The following is an 18993-nucleotide window of genomic DNA, read 5'->3' on the forward strand; positions in this document are numbered from 1 at the left end:
TTTTGCTAGCAACCAAAAAGAAAACAAACTTGTGCAAAATCATAAACAAAAAAGAAAAGAAACAGACAACAGAAATGTGAAAGCGTAACAACAACAAAAAAAAAAGTTAATAAACAAAAAACCAGATTAACAAAAAACCAAAAGTGAAAGAAAAAGTGCACGACACAAAGTTAACATAAAAAATAAACTTTGCCAAAATGTCGCTGAACCTTTGAGCAAAATCATAATAATAATCAAAGAAAAGCCACAAGAAAACACTTGAAAATTAAATAAACAAATAAACAACAACAAAAACAACAAAAACAACAACAACCGCACACACACACACACCGTGGACAGTGTGTCTAGATGCCCATGTATTTGTTGATGCCATGCAATTGATTGTTGACAAAATTCCCATGTATTCCAAACAAACAACGAAGCGCAATTCCAAAAAGTAAGTTCACCAACAAAACAAACCAAACAAACAAAACAAATTCCCAACCCCAACACGACCCGAAGGAGAATTCATTTCAAAACAATAAAAGTTAAAAGTTAAAACTTAATTCAAAACTCAACAGAGTTTTCCACCGAAACAAGTGAAAAGTGAAATACAAGTGAAAGAAGGAACTACAGCAAAAAACACTAGCACTGATAAGGCGTGCAGCAGCAACAACAACAACAAGAAGAGGAAGAGCAAGGCAACTGCTTCTTCTTCCACTTCCACCGCGCACCTGTTCCTATATAGAGAAACAACAACAACAACAACAAGTGCAGCAGCCGCAACAACAATTTGCACAATAAAGCAAAACTTAGGTAAAATATCTAAAAATAAATTCCATTTAAAACAACAAAAATAAAAATATAAAAAAAAACAAGTTGAGCAAAGACAAAAATAACTTGCAAAAAAAAGAAGCCAAAAAATACCAAACGATTTTTTCAATTTAGCTAAAAATAAATTAAAAAAAAAAAAACAAACGTAGTGCATTTAAATAATTGCTCAATCAAATACATATATTTCTTTATATAGAAAAAAAATCATTTAATTGTTGTGCTTTGAAAGGAATGTGCTTTTGTTTTTAGATATTTTATGTAAATTTTGTATCACCTTTTGCTTTGTTTGTTGTAGAACTCATAAACAAAATTAGTTTTAAGCGCAAAACAAATATTATTATTATCATTAATAGCTGCTCAATATTTTGACAAACAATTTATCAAAATTTAAAACAAGCGTTTTTTGTGTGATTCGAAACATAATTCGTAATTTAACTGTGTTTCTTCTCGCTGTTTCCTTTTTGGCTGCTGTGTTCAAATTGCCTAAAAGCAAAACAAAAACCGTAAACACACTCTCACACACACACAAATGCACAAAGGCACGCACTCAACGTTTACATCAGCTGTGACAGCCGTTATGCGTGTATTTTCTATTGCTCTGCTCGCCGCCCCTCTCTCTCTCCCTCTCCCACTCTCACAGGCTGCAGCTCACGCTCAGCCTGCTGGTGCTGCTGCTATCGCTCTCAGGCTCACGCACAGCTGACCCATAATTGACTCAAACACACAAACACACGCACACACACACGCTCACCTCAGTTCGCACGTAGACCAAAGAGCATAACCAGCAGGCAGAGCAGCGCGTCTGCTTTCTCTCTCGCTCTCCCTCGCTCTTTCTCTCTGTCTCGCACAGCCTTAGCAAACATTTGCCGTTGAGTGCACAATTTGTTGCGACCTACTGCTGTTGCTTTGCTGCTGCTGCTGCTGTTGTTGTTGTTCTTGTTCTTCTTATTTCTTGGCGAGCATTTTCTTGGAGTTTTTCATTGAACTATTTTCGTAGAAAGAAGGCGCACAAGTTCGAAATTTTCCCAAGATGCGGCGATCCGCTTGCCTGCCTGCCTGCCAGCCAGCCAGCCCTTGCAACAATAGCAACAACAACAACAACAACAACAGCGGCAACAACAACAAAACGATTCGTCAGCTCGACAATGTTTTTGCCCAAATTCAGTTTCTTGTATCTTTTGTAAAAAGCGGGGGGAGCCCGTGAAAAAGGTCACTCGACGAAGCATTACAAACTCGTCGCATCTGGGTTTGGGTTTGGGTTTGGGTCTGTCCCTCTTTCAGTATTGCCTACCTACGCCTTTCTCTGCGTCTGTTGTTTGCTGTTTTTCTCTCTCCTCTTCTTCTTATTCTTCTCACATGCCACGCATATTTTGCCGCACAACAATGGAATTCATCATCGGAAGGGTCTTACATAGATCTTAAAGAGCAAGCCAAATGCCGGCACAGGTAAAAACCTTAACCCATTTGTGGGCACAGGTAGCCAATAGAAGAAAATGGAAATAGAAAAAGGAAAAACGCCAGCTTCACTTGAAAATGGCTGAAAAGTAGCACAAAAATAAATCACTTGACTAATTCGCCGAAATGCTCTGGAACATTCTTGAGATACTCGAGAACTAGTTCGAAAAGGTGTGGCAAAGTTTCGACTAGTTGAGGAACTCATCGCTTATATTTATTAATTAAATATAGTTTGGTTAATCTACAAAATTATGAGAAATAGATATTATTAATTTAATTTGAAAAATTAGATCCAAGCACTTAATTTAAGCTTCTAAAATCTGACAAAAATCGTTCGGAACAATTAACACCCTGTTAATGCCGCACACACACCCCAATACACACCCGCCAGCAACAACAAACAAAAATCGAAAGAAAAAAAAAGACCAAGGAACTAAATATAAGCAAATACACATGAACAACAACTATGCGAGACATCAATCAACCACCAAGGCGACCAAAAATCAGAACCCATCAGAACATCAAAAAAATCCAGAAGCAACCACCGGACGAGACGAACCCCAAAAAGGACGAACAAAGTAGCCGTTTTTACCTCCGACTTCCTGTTCTCTAGGGCCGCAGCCTTTGGCAATTTTCACACGGGAAATAAAAATGCGATACAATAAGTAAATAGCAGAAAAACAAAACCTAAACGCGGAAAACCATTTGCAAATCGCAAAAAGTATGCATGTATGTGTGTGCGAGTGTGTGCGAGTGTGAGTGTGTATAAACAACCCCCCTGGGATAAGGTTAGGTGCAACCACACACAAGAGCGAAAGATCAAAGAGAGAGGCGGTTGCGCGCTCACTCTCCCATTGCCACGCTCTCCCGTTCCATCGCTTTCGCTCTCTCGCTCTCTTGCTCATTAACCCCAAAGAAACAAACATTTGGTGCGTTTATTGCTTTATCGAGTCTACATGCACTTGGAAAAGTGCCTTTAATAAGTGCGGCCCAATATTAATAAACCCATCAGCGTACGGGGGCTGAAGCCCGATCAACCCCTCAAACACACACGCACACTCGTGGCCATAACAATAGTTACACGTGTTAAGTAAACCACCCTTTGTCGGGGCCGTGGCATTAAATACCCTGAACTGTCTGAAGGTCAACGCGCTTGTCTCGCATATCTAATTGCAATTCGGTTTTGATTGGGCATTAATGGGTTAAGAGTCTGACTTTTGACTCGACATCAGACGGAGAGATGTGCATTTGGCTTCATTTTGAATGGACCCCGTTATCGTGTTTACCTATACATAGATTCTTGTCCTCAAAACACCTTGAAGAAGTCACATGATAAAACCGCCCAAAAACAACCAACAACAAACCACATTTAACGACCCAATTAAAAGCACCACCGAGCATTGATATCAGCCCAAGCGAACCGAACCGAACAACCGAACACAGTTCTAGTTAAATATATGCTTAAAACGGAAAAAAAAAACAATAACACCAACAACAACAACAAAAAAAAAACAAAAAGAAACCGAAACCAAACTTTTAACTTGTCAGCCATAGATAGCACTCCCAGTCCCAGTCCAAGTCCCAGTTCCAGTTCCAGTTTCAGTTCCATATCGTCGCCGACTACGCACAACAGAAATCAAAGGTAACCAACTCTTATCAGCGACAAGAACAACTACAACAAGCTACAGCAACAAATTATAGAGCAAAGTGTGATTTTTTCGTATACCTCGTATTCTTTTAAAATGGGTTTGCTTGTAACAAAAACTTAGTATACAATTTCTTGGGGTTTATATCTGGAGTTTTCAGTATATGTCTACTTGGGACTCACATGAAAGTTTCGGGGCAAACGAGGAGTAAGCATGATATTATATTTTTACAAGAAAGAATTGATCAATAATATCTGTATCAGGGTTTACATCTGGAGTTTTGGTATACTTGGGACTTACATCTTTATATGCCGACTATTTCAGGGCAAATGTAGAGTAAACATGATAGTTAGCGAAGATTCACAGCATATTACAGGGTATCTGCACTCGATAATAACTACCTCTTCTAGTTGTTTGCGTTTTCTGTTGACAGACAGTTAGACCCGATCGCCGCGTTCGTCCAACAATGGAAATTTTCATTGCACTCTACCCCCGCGCCCGTCTTCAGCTGTGCTGAATGGAAACCCATTTTCAACTTGTAGCCATACTTGTCGGCCGACATATTTTGTATTTATTTATTTTTGTTTTTTTTTTTTTCGCCCAGGTATGCAGAAATTTTCGTTATCGCAGCTCTTATCACGGGTTTTCAGCAGCGCCCACCCATACCAATAGCTGACGAATTGCTGGCCCAGTCTTCAATATGGCGAATGGCTGTGGCAGAGATTGTCAACGTTTTTGTGAATGGAACTCGGGCGTGGAATGGGTATTTCTTTTTTGTTTCTTGTACAGCCAAGTATTTATTGCTGGCGATTACATTATTGAATCGAGTGCGAATCGGAATGGAAGCGAATTCTGATTTACGGTCAGAAATGAATGAAAATTGCAAAGTACTGTAAACCATGTACGACAAGTCGATTAAGTTGCTATACAATAAAGATTGGGATTAAGTTAAAGACTTTAAATACGAATTGACGTCAAATTGAATGAACATAATGAAACTTATTCAATTGGATCTGTTTTTCACGTATTTACTCTCACAGTTGCTTTGTCAATTCGTATCGCTTCCGCATTGCGCCTCTCTTTGCGCTTCTCACAGACACATAACTGTCGATGCGCCGCTCTTTGCGCTTCTCACAGACACATAACTGTCGATGCGCCGCTCTTTGCGCTTCTCACAGACACATAACTGTCAGTGGGCCGCTCTTTTCGCTTCTCAACATGTTTATTTAAATGTGCTTATCAGCTCGGTTTCCTCATGCCACAGTCTATCGCTGCTGCTTTAACTATTTTGTGGTTATGCTCAACAATTTGAGGTTATGGCACAATTTCGAGTTGTTTTTTTTTTTGGGCTTGTTTTGTTTGTTTTGTTGCAGTATCAGATTGTTGTTGTTGTTGTTGTTGCTGCTGCTGCTTAGCTGTACGTCGGCAGACATTTTTGTTGCTTGAAACTGGTTTTCAAGTACGACGCGGGCGTCAGCAGCGACCGCGGCAGCGACGTCGCCGTCGGCGTCGTCGTCATCGGCGTCGATTTATGCGTTGAGTTTTTCGACGTTTTATTTTGCGCTGTTGCAATTCTCGCTTTGTTTTATTTTAAAATGTGATTTATGTATATTGTTTATGTGTTTGCTGTTGTTGTTGTTGTGTGCAAAATACTTGAGCAAAATTATTGCAGCTTCTTTTCAGTTGTTTTTATTGCTGTTGTTGTTGTTGTTGTTGCCATTTGGCTTGTCGCTGACAGCCAGCCTTCGATTTATTTTTAATGTTTATGTGTCTCTAATTGTTTATGATTTGTTTTTTCTTTTTATTTCTCATTTTGTGCTGGCTTTTGTTTAATACGAAAACTTGCCCCGTTTCGACTTTAGCGCGTTTTTTCGGCCATTTCGATGGGACGATTGCATTTAATTGGCGATTAGATAAACAAAAAAAACTACAAAATAAAAAATCTTGCTGCTGATGACGTTGACGTATTATCCAATTCGTTTAGAATTTTTCGTAAGCCACAAGGTTGCACACCGCACACACACAAACACACACACACACACACACACACCTGCCCTGCAACTACAACAACAACAACTGCGAGCTGGCATAAATTTTGTTTCAGCAAAACTGACAGATAAGATAGGCAGCGTATAACTAGAAAAAAAAACTAAATAAAAACAGTCAAGTAAGGTGCGCAAAACTGTCGCTGATTGATAGGTTCAGGGGAGGGGCATGGGGCCTGCACAGGCTGGTGCGGTAAGAGGGGAGGGGAGGGGAGGGTATCGGGGGGGCTGTGCTTGGGTCCAACCTGGAAATGGAAACTAGACGGCACAGCCATGGCGGCTGTTGATTAGCGCGTGTTACAAGTCGCTTTTTATCGCGGCACGAGCAGACAGCAAACCATTTGGGGTTACATCACAAGGACAGCAGCAGCAACAACAACAACAATACTAACAACAACAACAACAACAACTAGCAGTAGCAACAAGAGCCAAGTGCAATTACAAAGTTGTGAAAAATTAGTTTTGTTTTATTCATGCGTTTGAACTCTGTAATGCGATTCGCTTATATATCTATCTATCTATCTATATATATATATATATATATATATATATATACATATATCACATATAAGTGGCATATGGCACAGTAAACATTGACTAAAGCGAACATGATTTGGCAGGGCTTCAAATTAGAGCAAAAGTCTGTTGTTAAGAATCAAAACCAAAAAGATTTTCTAGCAAAATGGGCAAATTTTTCATTTAAGATTTCATATCTGCTTTCGAGTTGCTTTGGTATATTTAAGGAACTTTTATTTTATATAAATATACTCTGGCATATATAAAATGTTGATTTTAGTTTTGATATATTAATTGATTGCTGCAATCAACACAATTCAAGCACTTGACTTTGCTTTAATCTAAACACATTAAAACTTCGTTTAGCTCCCAGAAGTATGCAGCATATTTTTTCATTTATTATATTATTAGCAAGTATTTATTTAATATTTAAATATTTATAGCCATGCAATATAAAGTTTATATCATTTGTCTGCTAGCGAATTAGGAATAAATATTTATGTATAATATAGCAAAAAACCCAACTAGAAAATCAAACTCTTAGTCCAAGTTAACAAAGTCAAAATTTGTCTCTGTGTATGTATATCAGTACATGTATATAGATGTACATCAAGTGAACGCTTAAATATGCTAATTAGTGCACACACACACACACACACACTCGTCGGACAGGCTATTATACAAAGCAGCGCATATTGCGTATACGCCGCGTGCAGCAGCAACATTAGTTTTGTATATGCCATCGGTTATTATTGTTGTAGTTGTTTTTGTTAGCATAGTCATTGTTTAAGCTGGAGTTGTTGTTGTTGTTGTGGAGCCGTCTACAGTTACAGGTGCCGAAAATGCGGCATGGGGGGCCAGCAGCTGGGCAAACCATTCAAATATTGCTCATACCACATGTGGTACATGGAGCTAAATTTTGAACAAAGGCAACAGGCAAACAGAAAACATCCATACCACAAACCGGCAAAACATTTATAAAAATGAATTTAAAATCGACAGGAAAATGCAACAACGAGCAATATTTACAACCAATATTTCACATAAAATGCGCAGGGCTGAGGCGAGGTTTGTATTTGGTTTGCTGCATGCCACAATATGAATATGTTTTGCCCAGCCTGACGTGGCAGCATATCAGTCATCGTGCCTCTGTGCCTCTCCAACTTGTTGGGTGGTTGCATTATTTGCATTGGATTTTTAATCAAAATTGTGCGCCTTTTTCCACATTTCCGTCTTTTTTTGTTTTTCGTTTTTTGTTTCTGCCTTTGCAGTTCAATTTTGATTCGGTTGTCGAGTGGGCCGCGAAATTTACCCCAGTCAACAAATAAAGCCCAAATGGGCTGGTAGTTGGATTTCGAGGGTTGCTGTCTCTGCCCGGCCTGCGGTGGTTGCTGCGAGTCTATTATGCTGATTTATTTTGATTTTTATTGCAATTTATGATGAGCCGCTGTGGTGTGTGTGTGAGTGTGTGTGTATGTGCTTGTGGGCTCTCGAGTCGAATCCATTGGCAAATAAATCATAAGACGATATTTTTGCTTTGGACGAGAAACTTTATACGATATACATATTCAACGCAGCGGGCGATTGGGCGCCAAAAGTAATTCAGTCAAAATGAAACCATAAAAGGGAGCAGTTGTGTGTGTGTGTGTGTGTGTGTGTGTGTGTGGGGCGGGGCGGGAAGGGGCATGGTTGAACTGTGTTGTAACTTGAGGCGCCGTCAAGTTTTATGGCGTCTCCGCTCGGTGTCATGCTGTGTGTGCCCCAAAACTTTGCAGTCGATTCCAACTTTAAGTCCACATAAAAACTGCTGCATACCTGCAGGCGCCGCAGGCAAATCCGAAAAAAAGGAGCCACAAAGCAACAGCCAAGGCAACCGAAAGCAATCCTCAACAATGCGGCGCCGCAGTGACATGCGAATATTGCAAAAGGAATATTGCCGCGACGCAAAAGGAAAAAATGAGAACTTCAACACGACAGAGAACAAAAAAACTAGAAAGGACGACTGTTACAGGCAAGCCGAAGATTAAACGCTCTCCCAGACAAAAGGCCTAACATTTGGCAGACATGTGAGCAGAATGTTCAAGCTGGGTCAACATATCTTGAGAGACAGAAAAGGTTTTCATGCCGAAATTCAATTTGTGTATGATCAGATCTATATATATTTATATATATATATAAAGAGCTCCGTTCCAGTCGATCCCTTAACAGAAAAACGAAAGTATGCAACATTTAGAGACAATATCTATAATACTGAGAGCCTAGTTGGCTAAATCGATTCTTCTGTTGAAACTGCTCAAGAATATATATCTTACATAATGGTAATATATATTTCTTTACACACTTCGTGCCAAAATTATAGTAACCCCTCGAAAGGGTATAACAACAAAACTCTGGCACACAAATTTCAACAAAATGCAATTGGATAGAGGCGCACGGAGAGCCCGGCTTTGGGCTCTGGGCTCCGGACAGACATGGTTGGGCATGGCATACAATGCGATTCAGTTCAGTTCAGTTCGGTTTGGTTCGGTTCGGTTTTGGTGGCGGCTCAGCATTAAACACCCTTGAAAACAACTGTCAAACGCATTTCGAGAGGGTATCGAATGCAGCAGCAGCAGCAGCAGCCGCCGCGTGGGGTAGAGGGCGGGGGTTGCACATGGTTTATGAAATGTGGAACCAGTACGACGAGGTATTGTATAAAGACTGATGGAACAGGAAACTCACTCACACTCTGTCTCCCTCTCTCTCACACTCCCTCTCTTTCTCTGTCGCTCTCCCTCTCTTTTTGTCTCTGTTGACTGTCTTTCAACATTTTGCATGTGATTGCTTTTTACACCAAAAATACAGAGCATATCTCCATATGTGTGTGCGTGTGTATGTGTGTGTGTCTCTCTGTGTTGGCTTTTTTAATTGCCTTACAGTTGTCCAGCGGCCGCCTCTGATGGCATTTCCTCTGTCGCACTTCTGTCATGTTTCATCCCAAATTTATTGAATATTGCCCAAATGCAACCTGGTGCCTGATCGAAAAAAAGAATTAAGGCTCTCAAGTCTATTGATATCAAAACTTATGCATATTGCCGCAACACCCTACTCCCTCACCCCCCCCCCCCCCCCACTACCTCTCCCCGCTTCACTAGCCGCTGCCCATTCGTTGTTTCACGCACGTGTCTGACAATTTTTTACGGCTCTCTATTTTTTTTCTACATTCCGCTTTGCTTTACACGCGCCACCAAATGTCGTCTATAAAAAACACACGACAACAGCGCAAAATCACAACCATAAGATAAAAAAATAGAAAGAAAAAAAACAGTAACAAAAATAATAATAATAAATAAAACTTTTGCACTTATTTTTCTTGTTTTTTTTTCCGCAAAGCGTTTTTGCCGTAGACATTTGCCAATCATGAACTCGAGCCAGACACAATATACGGCTACATATTGTGCAATATTGTGTGGCCCCTGCTCCCGCCCCCGCCCCTGCTGCCTGCCGCTCCGACCACTAATTCCCTGTGAAGAACATATAAAAAACACATATTTCATTTGACTGCTGACATAATCAACCCTCTGCACAGACAAGCCCCCAACCACGCCATAAAACAAAAGAAAAAAAAAACAAATTCGGACTTAATACTGAAAGTTCGCTGAGCGTAAAGAAGTCAAAATTCCAAAAAAGGCGAAAAAAAAATACTATTTTTCAACTACGTCTCGGAAAACTCGCAATGTTTTAGCTTTTTATATGAAATAGAAAAAAACATCAACACGGAAATCATTCAAAAAAAACGTTTTTTATGACCGCCGCAAATTGAAGTGCGCGCAACTTACAATTAGCTAGCGGCAAGAGAGCATGCGAGCGAAAGAGAGGGCGAGAGCGGGGTCAGATCATGTACTGATCTCCATCTGTTTGTGCTCTCCTTTGTCTACCTTGTCTTTTTTTTGTTATTTTCGGTTTTGTTTTTTCGCGTTCATTTTATCTAATCAATAAAGAAATTTATATCTAATCAAAGTACAACAGACAAAAACTGAACTGCAACAACAACAAGTGCCCAACAGCGTCATCCGACACACACACAAACACGCGCATACACAGCGTACCCCTTCCTCTCTCTCCCACTCAATCTCTCGCTTTCAATCGCTCATCGCCCATGTAATGCAAATAGTTATTCACATAATGAGGCAAAACAAAGCGTAACGAGAAACAAACTTGACGATTATATGACAAACCTATGTAGTCCCCCTCCCCCCTCTCCCTCTTCCCCTAAAACAACTAAATTGTATGTTTGCCTCTCTCTCAGCAGCTCAACCAGCATGCATCTAACGGGCCGCTCTCTTCTGCTGATTTGTTTTACACCTTGCACTTTTTGCGACCACTCCCTCTCTCTATCTCTCTCTCCCCCTCTTTCGAATGTAAAATCTGTCTGGCTGGCTGTGAAGGTTATGTTGTTTATAAGGCAGCAGCCAACACATTAACAGGAACTTGCTCATAACTGTAACTCGATAGATAATTAGATAAAAACAGCAACGAAGAGCACAAAATTAAACAGAATATTTAAATGCTCTAACTAAACAAACAAATGCAACAAAAGCGAATGTTTCATGGGAATTTAATAAGCATAATTTAATGCACTTACCAAACAAAATAAATCACAAGCAAGCACTTCATTGGAATTTCTCCTGTAGCATCTGGCAAACACGTTGCCATCTTATCTTCATACACTTTTTATCTGCAAAGAAAGACGGAATATTTATTATAGCTTTTTCTATAGCAGCGTAGAAAGCGAACCATGTCAAATGTTTTAATAAGTAATGCTCACCTCAAAAGAACCGGTTCACCAGATGAACCAATCTGCCAAATAATGCGCTTAGCGCAGTTTCTAATCAACATGTCTCCTTTCCCCCCTCCTCGCCTATTAGGCTGTCAATTTTTCAACTGTAATTTGCTGCTTTGTCAGCCTTGAATCGTGTCGCACAAAATCCTGTCCGGCTGCAGTGATTTTAGCTTGACCTGCTGACCCGCATTCGGAGCGCCTTGGGAGCACTTGTTGTTGTGTGCCCGCCGCCGCACCTCTCTTTGCCACTCGCCCGAACGATTAGTTGAACTCAATGCAAATTTATCGTCACAGCCACAATCACAGATCCACTTGAATGCCGAACTAATACCGCACACCTCTCGGAGAGTACCCCCGCGCGTAACTAGCGGCCGCCGGCAAAGCGCTCGTCATGCGATTATCAGCCAATCGCTTAGTGTGCTATTTATTTACATTTGCCATTTTTGTTGTTGCGCGTGCATGTGCGTGTGTGTTCTGTTTTTTTTCTTTTTCTTTTTGTTCATACTGTATTTTTTTTTGTATTTGCTTTTGTTGCGCGGCGCTGCTTTTTGTAGATGCGCAATTATTGTGAGCGTGTTACTTTATATTTCTGTATTGTTTTCTCTTTATTTATTTATTTTGCATTCTATTTTTTGTATTTTGTACTTTTCCAATTCGCATTGCGTTTTGTGTTTGTGTTCTCGATGCTTCATATGCTCAATGCTGTTGTTGTTACTGTTGTTGTCTGGCAAATATGCTTAATTATTTTTACCTTAAAAGTCGCTCCATCAAAACGAATGCGAATGCGAAAACAATTTCAACGAAACGAAACGCGACGCGACGCGAGAGACGCTGCGCAGCGCGGTTTAAGCAAAGCGGGCAATGAGGGCGGCGTGCTTGGCGGTGCTCAGGCCCTGAGCCCATTTGACATTTTAGGCTTTAAATGTCAAAGAGACGAGCAGAAGAAGAAATAGAGAGAGAGAGAGAGAGAGAGAAGTAGAAGATGAAGAAACGCAACTGTGCGACAAGTGAAGCGAACAAAATGCAATTCGAATAAAACAGCAACAGCTGCGTGTTAAATGAATGACAGTGTTTGACAATGATGAAATGTGCATGCTGATGACGAAGGAGACGATGATGATCAAGATAATGACGATCATTTTGATGTTGTTGTTAACGTGAGCATTAAGCTGACCTCATCGATGAGGCACAGCCAGGCAGAAAACTGCGCCCATTACAATCGACTTGACAATTGCAAACGTACCGCGTCTCGAGGCACGCTTCGAGAAAAATTGACCAAAGAAACATCAAGTATTTACAGTGTATTAACTGACTCATAGAATACGATAAATACGCAGGGATATTTATAAAGTTAAGCAGAATATAATCGTGCGCAGTGTTGAGAAGTGCAGCGAGGTACTTGGAATAATGGAAAAAACATAATTGCTTATTGGAATAATCAATGAAAACTTGTTAATCATAAACGAGTATTAATATTAATTTGCTTTTCATTTGTAGATAGATTGTAAATAAAATAAATATGATTTAAATGAGTTCATAAAACATCGCCATGTATCACATCTTCAATTAAGTAGAACTTATTTACCCAAATATCATATATGTATCTGTTAACGGATCTTCACTTTGTTCCTGCTTTGGCTTCCCCCATTGCCTGCCGCCTGTCACTTTTTATTTGGTTTTTACTATCAAAATTTGTCAAATTTCTCGAAACTAATTGTAGTGAAATTGGCTTTCGCGTTGAGAACTCGCCTTGATTGGAAAACTGAGCTGTGTTTAATTTTTGATCTATTTTTCGACTATGTGGCGGCGGGTGGCTGCGGCTGACACGCCCACTGCATTGTATCTGCCCCTCAATGGAATGATGCCAGCTAATTCGTATTATTATGTTTGCTATGAATCTTTCAGAAAAAATGATGAAATGAACCAGCAGGCAGGCTCCTCAAGGGCGCCAGCCACAGGGGGCCAAATCTCACCGCCAGGTGGCAGCACCAACAGCAGCACAAGCATCGTGGATGCACAGCAGCAGCAGCAGCAACAGCAGCAACATCAACAACAGCAACAACAACAACAGTACTATAATCAACAGCAACAGCAGCAATATCAGCAGCAACAGCGCGAAAGTTTCTTGGCCTACCAGCAACAGCAGCAGCAGCAACACCAACAACAACAACAACAGCAGCAACATCAGCAGCAACAACATCAGCAGCAGCAACATCCACGCTCTGTGGGCGGCGGCAACTTTATGCTAGGCAATGAGCTCGTCGGCGGCGACAGCCTGCGTAGCCTGAACAACACCTTCGGTCCCAACTCGGAGTTCACCTCGCTCGGTAGCAACAGCTCGGCCAGTTCACTGAGCGGCCTGAGCAGCTCGAGCAGCCAAAGCGGACAGGCCCAAGCGGGCGTCGGCGCTGGTTATCCTAATATGGTGGCAGCAGCAGCCGCAGCAGCAGCAGCAGCAGCCAGCCAGCAGCAACAGCAGCAGCAGCAGCAGCAGCAACAACAGCAACACATGTCCAATATGGACGCCATGAGCGGCTACAGTCAGGTAGGATACAAGTGCCTGGAGGCCAAGAGAGCAGAGCTCCCTAACACTTCCATTCCAATGTTGCAGATGGGCGGCGGCATGCATCCGGTTGCCAATGGCGGCATGATGGGCAACGGCAATGGCCAATATATGAACGGAGGCGGCCAGGCCGGCTACGCTGGCGGCCAGGGCGGCATGGGCATGGCCGGCATGGGCTACGGCAATGCGGCCGCACAAAGGCATCATCAGGTGAGTAGTAGAATCGAATCCAATTGATGACTTCATCCGATGACTGCAGCTGCAGCGGTAGCTGCACAAGTCCCCACTCCCCTCTCCCCTCTCCTCAAACCCGGCTTATGGCCAGCTGTTGGCATTTCAAATTCATTTCTTACCATAAACAGATTGTTTTTAATGAACGCCTCCCCCATTTACGTACAAACGCGCCACAAAAAAGAGTAGAAAGCAAAGAACAGAACATCGCATCGAAATCTAAATTGAATTTCTGATGAATTTCTCAAAGACAATTGGCGGAAAAAGGCGAAAGTCAGCTTTGTTAAAGCATGAGCTTTAGGCTTTAAAAAAGCTAAAGGTTTATATGGATTTTTAGCTGGGGAATTTTAGCACCGCGAGGGCTTAGCTATGGAAAGGCTAAAAGTTTACTTGAGTAACTAGCTTGGGATATTTTTTCTGTAGTGTTGGCAAACGCGAAACTTATGATGTTTAGGAATTAAAATACTCTTTCAAAAAAAAAATGTTGAATAATCTTTGAAGAAAATGATTTTGTTGAATATTTTAATGAACTTGGAAACACTTTTTTAATTATTGTTGGAAATGTTGAAAGAAACTTTTAAAAAATTTCAGTAGACCTTTTAAGCCGCAAAGAAAGCCCAAAGAGTAACTATTAAATCTCTTAATCAGCATTTCCTTAATGGGAACTCAAAGAAAAAGTTCAATATCTAAAAGTAATTACCAGTCCCCTAGTCTATATACCAGATTGATTATATGGCAATATCTAAACTTTTATATGCTTAGATCAGTTGGATCGCAGTTTAACGGGCGTTCATAACACTGCCATAAAACCCTCCATATGGGCAAGGTCATGCGAGAATATGGCAAACATGTGACAAAGGGAGGAGCACGGGCAGGGGAGGAGAGAGAGAGAGGGGGGGACAGTACAATTACGCAAGTTGTGACGACTTAACGAACAGCAGGTAAATCTCTGAACGGATTTTATGGTCTCGGTACAGTTCTCAGTTCGGCTCGACTCGACACGGTTCGGCTGGGGCTTGGTCTCGGGCTCGGGCTCGGTTAGGTTGGGGCTCGGTTGGATTCGGATTTGGCTCCATTTGGCTACTGGGCAGCGCAGTTTGCGGCGCAGTTGGCGGCGCAGTTGGCGGCTTTGAATGCGCTTTCAATAACAAATTTAATTGTTTGCATGATGTGGGCAAAGTGCAGCAACTGGGCAAACGTTGCGGTAGGGAACTCTCTGGCTGGCTGGGTAAGGGGCAAGGGGTAGGGGGTAGGGGTCTGCGGCTAATTACGGCCAAGCAGCTGTGTGACATATGAAAAAGCAACAACAACAACAACAACAGAGTGTTGGAGCAATTAGCAGCCACAGTTGGCGTGTTGCACTTACGCAAAGCCACAAAGGCGACTCGCACGTGCCGCGAGTTCATCTATTTGGATTAGAGATTAGCATGGAATATTCTATAACAATAAATTCTCTCTCGATTCAGATGACGCCCATGAACCAAATGCAGAACATGTCGATGGGACCCGGTGGCGGCATTGGCCAGCAAATGGCCGGCATGAATCCCATGGCCAAGATGCAGGGCATGGCCAACGGCGGCTATCCGCAACAGCAGCAGCAGCAGCAACAGCTGCCGCAGCAGCAGCAGCGCCGCATGGCGCCGTATCCACATCCGCAGATGCACATGGCACAGAAGCGCGCCGGCGCTGGCGTTGGCGGCGCCATGTATCCGAATCCTGCACAGCAACAGCAGCAGCCGCCGCAGATGTACGGCGGCCAGCAGATGCATCCGGGCGCCGCCGGCGGCGGTGTCCCAGGCGTGCCCCTGCCCATGCAAGCGGGCGCCGGCAATGGCTATGGACGTGCTGTTCCCATGGCCGGCGGCGGCGGTGGCGCAGGCGCCTACGGACGCATATCAGCCGGCAATGGCATAGGACCGAATGGCGGGCCGGTAATGGGCCCGGGCGGCGGACCCATGATGCCTATGGGTGTTGCTGGCATGGGACCCGGTCCCGGCTGCATGGGCCAACAGCGTTTTGTGCCCCAAGCAGGCGGCGCTGGTGTCGGCTATGGCGCCGCTGCCGGCGCACATCAGGCCCAATTCTATCCCGGCGGCGGCAGTGCTGGCGGCATGGGCGTGGGCGCTGGCCAAGGCGGCATGTGCCCGGCTGGACCGGGTTCCGTTGCCAGCACCAGCAATCCCTACCAGAATCAAGGGTAAGCCAACAACACCCTAACACTCCATGGAGGCACTTGCTCAACTCCAATCATTTCCATTTACAGTTTCCAGCAAAACTATCAGCACAGTCCAGTTCCTGGCAATCCGACGCCGCCGCTGACGCCCGCCTGCAGCGTGCCCTATGTCAGCCCCAATCCGGACATCAAGCCGCCAATGGACAGCAGTAAGTATATACTCGCCAGACACCATTGAGGCACATATTCATTAACCAAATGCTTTTTTGTGCAGGCGAAGAGATGAGACTGACATTCCCGGTGCGCGATGGCATCATTCTGCCACCGTTCCGCCTGCTCCACAATCTCTCGGTGAGCAATCATGTGTTCCATCTGAAGCAGAATGTCTACAATACGCTGATGTGCCGGTAAGTCCCCCCCACCCAGCTGCGCCCTAATCCCGGCTAGAAATTAATCCGTTTCTCGTTCAGCACCGATCTGGAGCTGCAGCTGAAATGCTTCCACCAGGACGATCGCCAGATGAACACCAACTGGCCGCACACCGTCACCGTCTCCGCGAATGCCACACCGCTCAATATCGAGCGCTCCGAGAAGAACAGCACGGCGCTGCGTCCGCTCTATCTGAAGGCTGTCTGCCAGCCGGGACGCAATACGCTGCAGCTGACCGCCAGTTCCTGTTGTTGTGTAAGTCTCCAGCTGGACCAGACCAATCCCGTGTAACCCGCTATAATCATTTCTCCTCTCCCCCCCTCTTTTTGGCAGTCGCATCTGTTTGTGCTGCAACTAGTCCATCGGCCATCGGTGCGCCAGGTGCTGCAGACGCTGCACAAGCGGAATCTGTTGCCGCTGGAGCACAGCGTGCAGAAGATCAAGCGCAACCTGAGCCTGCCCAGCGTCGGTGCGGACGGTGTTGTCACCAATGGCGGCAGTCCGGATGCTGCGCAACAGTGCGCCAAGATCTCATTGAAGTGTCCCATTACGAAGAGTCGAATACGCCTGCCGGCGCGCGGGCACGAGTGCAAGCATGTCCAATGCTTCGATCTGGAGGCTTATCTGATGATCAACAGCGAGCGCGGCTCCTGGCGCTGTCCGGAGTGCAGCAAGTCGGCCATAACCGATACCCTGGAAATCGATCAGTACATCTGGGCCATACTCAACACGCTGAGCACCTCCGATGTCGATGAGGTGATCATTGATTCGTCGGCCAATTGGCGCGCCTTGCAGCACAATGGCGGTATGCCCAATCCGCCGCAAGCGGGCGCACCGACAGGCCCCAATGTGGCGCCACCAAACGGCAGCTCTGCTGCCGCCGCCGCCGGCAGCAACAACAACAACAACAACGGCAGCGTCAGCAGCAGCAGCAGCAACACCAGCGTCGGCAGCGTGGGCAGCGTGGGCAACGGCCTGCCCGCCATCAAGCAGGAGCTGTGCGATGACATCGCCAAGGTCATGTCACCCGGCTCCACACAGCTGCCCACATGGGACAACTCTCAGGCCATGAGTCCATACAACATGCACGACATGAATTCCATTGCCAACGGCAACATGATGGGCAACAACAATGCACCCAACGGCGCCCAGCTGTAAGTAATACCATCTTATTGACCCAAGCAAAGCTAATCCTCATCTCCTCCACAGTGGCACACGCAGCAGCTATGACAGCTTCAGTGGCAGCCACAGCGACGCCAACAGCCTGGCCAACAGCGACGGCGTCAATTCGCTGGATCAGCTCAATGCCATGGAGAAATCGCTGAGCGATCAGGTAAGCTTTTCCAGCTCAACTCGACTATGTCTAAACCTAGCTAATCCTTGCCTGCTTCTGTTACAACAGATGCCACACACGCCGCACACGCCTGGCGCCGCCAGTCATCCGATGACGCCTGGTGGTCCGCCCAGCGTTAGCTCGTCCCACAATGAGCCCATTAGTGGCGGCACGCCCAATGCCTCTAATGGCGGCGGCAACAACAACAGCAACAACAACAACAACAACAGCACCGGACACAATTCACCACAGACGCCGGGCACGCCCAGCCGCAGTCTGGGCAGCAGCACCAGCATGTCCAACGCGGACAGCCAGCAGCAACAGTCGCAGCAGGAGCAGCTGCTCAACTCGCTCATGAGCAGCCAGACGCAGCTCAAGTTTGAGAGCGATTTGAGCGCCGAGCTGCAGAACTTTGATCCCTCCGCGGCCGGTCTCGACAACAACGGGCACGATTTGAATGTAAGTAACGAGTTTTCAAAGTAACGAGTGCAAAGTAACGAGTAAACTGCACGCAACGAATAGCCCATAAAGAGGAATTAATCTAAATTTTGTTGTACTTACAGCTGTTGCAAGATATGGATCCAATGGAAATCCTGTCGTACCTGGATCCGCAGCCGGATTTAAATACGCCACCGTCCAGTGGCAGTAGCAATAACAATGCTAGCGACGATTTGCTGGCCACGTTATTTGACTAAGCAGTGTTGCGAAGTGGTTGTTAACGGCGCCGGTCCAGTGTTGCACAACGCCTGTGGTTGTAGTTGAGATATGAAGCGAATGATTTGAGAAATTCCTTAACAAAAAATGCAAACGAAAAACAAAAATTAAAAATGGCCTAAACCATATTTGTATATAGTATTATTAATTTTAATGAATTGTGCACCATAGCGAGTTGCGTAATTCAAAAAAAACAAAAACATTTTCGTTTCCTCACACACATACACACACACACACACACACAACAACAACA

General features: G+C 44.2%; 1 protein-coding gene and 1 long non-coding RNA gene across 10 annotated transcripts in view; one reads left to right on the plus strand and one right to left on the minus strand.

Moving 5' to 3' along the window:
* Window positions 1-12221, minus strand: part of LOC135432762 (uncharacterized) — a 151427-nt gene extending 139206 nt beyond the window's left edge. For 2 of the 5 annotated variants that reach the window (XR_010436958.1, XR_010436960.1), the window contains exons 1-2: window positions 11283-12221; window positions 11100-11192 (exon numbers count right to left, since the gene is read on the minus strand). This is a non-coding gene — a long non-coding RNA (uncharacterized LOC135432762). The remainder of the gene's footprint in view (window positions 1-11099; window positions 11193-11282) is intronic. The other 3 variants (XR_010436957.1, XR_010436959.1, XR_010436956.1) reach the window with 3 other exon arrangements.
* tna (tonalli) lies at window positions 281-18868 on the plus strand. 5 transcript variants are annotated; one of them, XM_064688565.1, is made up of 11 exons: window positions 281-436; window positions 13203-13842; window positions 13909-14070; window positions 15558-16288; window positions 16355-16473; window positions 16539-16671; window positions 16735-16948; window positions 17027-17847; window positions 17903-18026; window positions 18096-18485; window positions 18590-18868. In XM_064688565.1, the coding sequence occupies exons 1-11, from the start codon at window positions 372-374 to the stop codon at window positions 18719-18721; spliced, it is 3531 nt and encodes a 1176-aa protein (XP_064544635.1). In that variant the 5' UTR covers window positions 281-371; the 3' UTR covers window positions 18722-18868. The 5 variants fall into 5 exon arrangements, with proteins under 5 accessions (XP_064544635.1, XP_064544636.1, XP_064544637.1 ...); XM_064688566.1 differs by lacking the exon at window positions 281-436 and adding an exon at window positions 12488-12692; XM_064688567.1 differs by lacking the exon at window positions 281-436 and adding an exon at window positions 12567-12587.
* Window positions 18869-18993: the final 125 nt, after the last annotated feature.

This window comes from Drosophila montana, unplaced genomic scaffold, assembly GCF_035044405.1.
Source record: "Drosophila montana isolate Dmon_TW-CO22-7 unplaced genomic scaffold, ASM3504440v1 contig_3213_1, whole genome shotgun sequence".
NCBI lineage: Eukaryota > Metazoa > Arthropoda > Insecta > Diptera > Drosophilidae > Drosophila > Drosophila montana.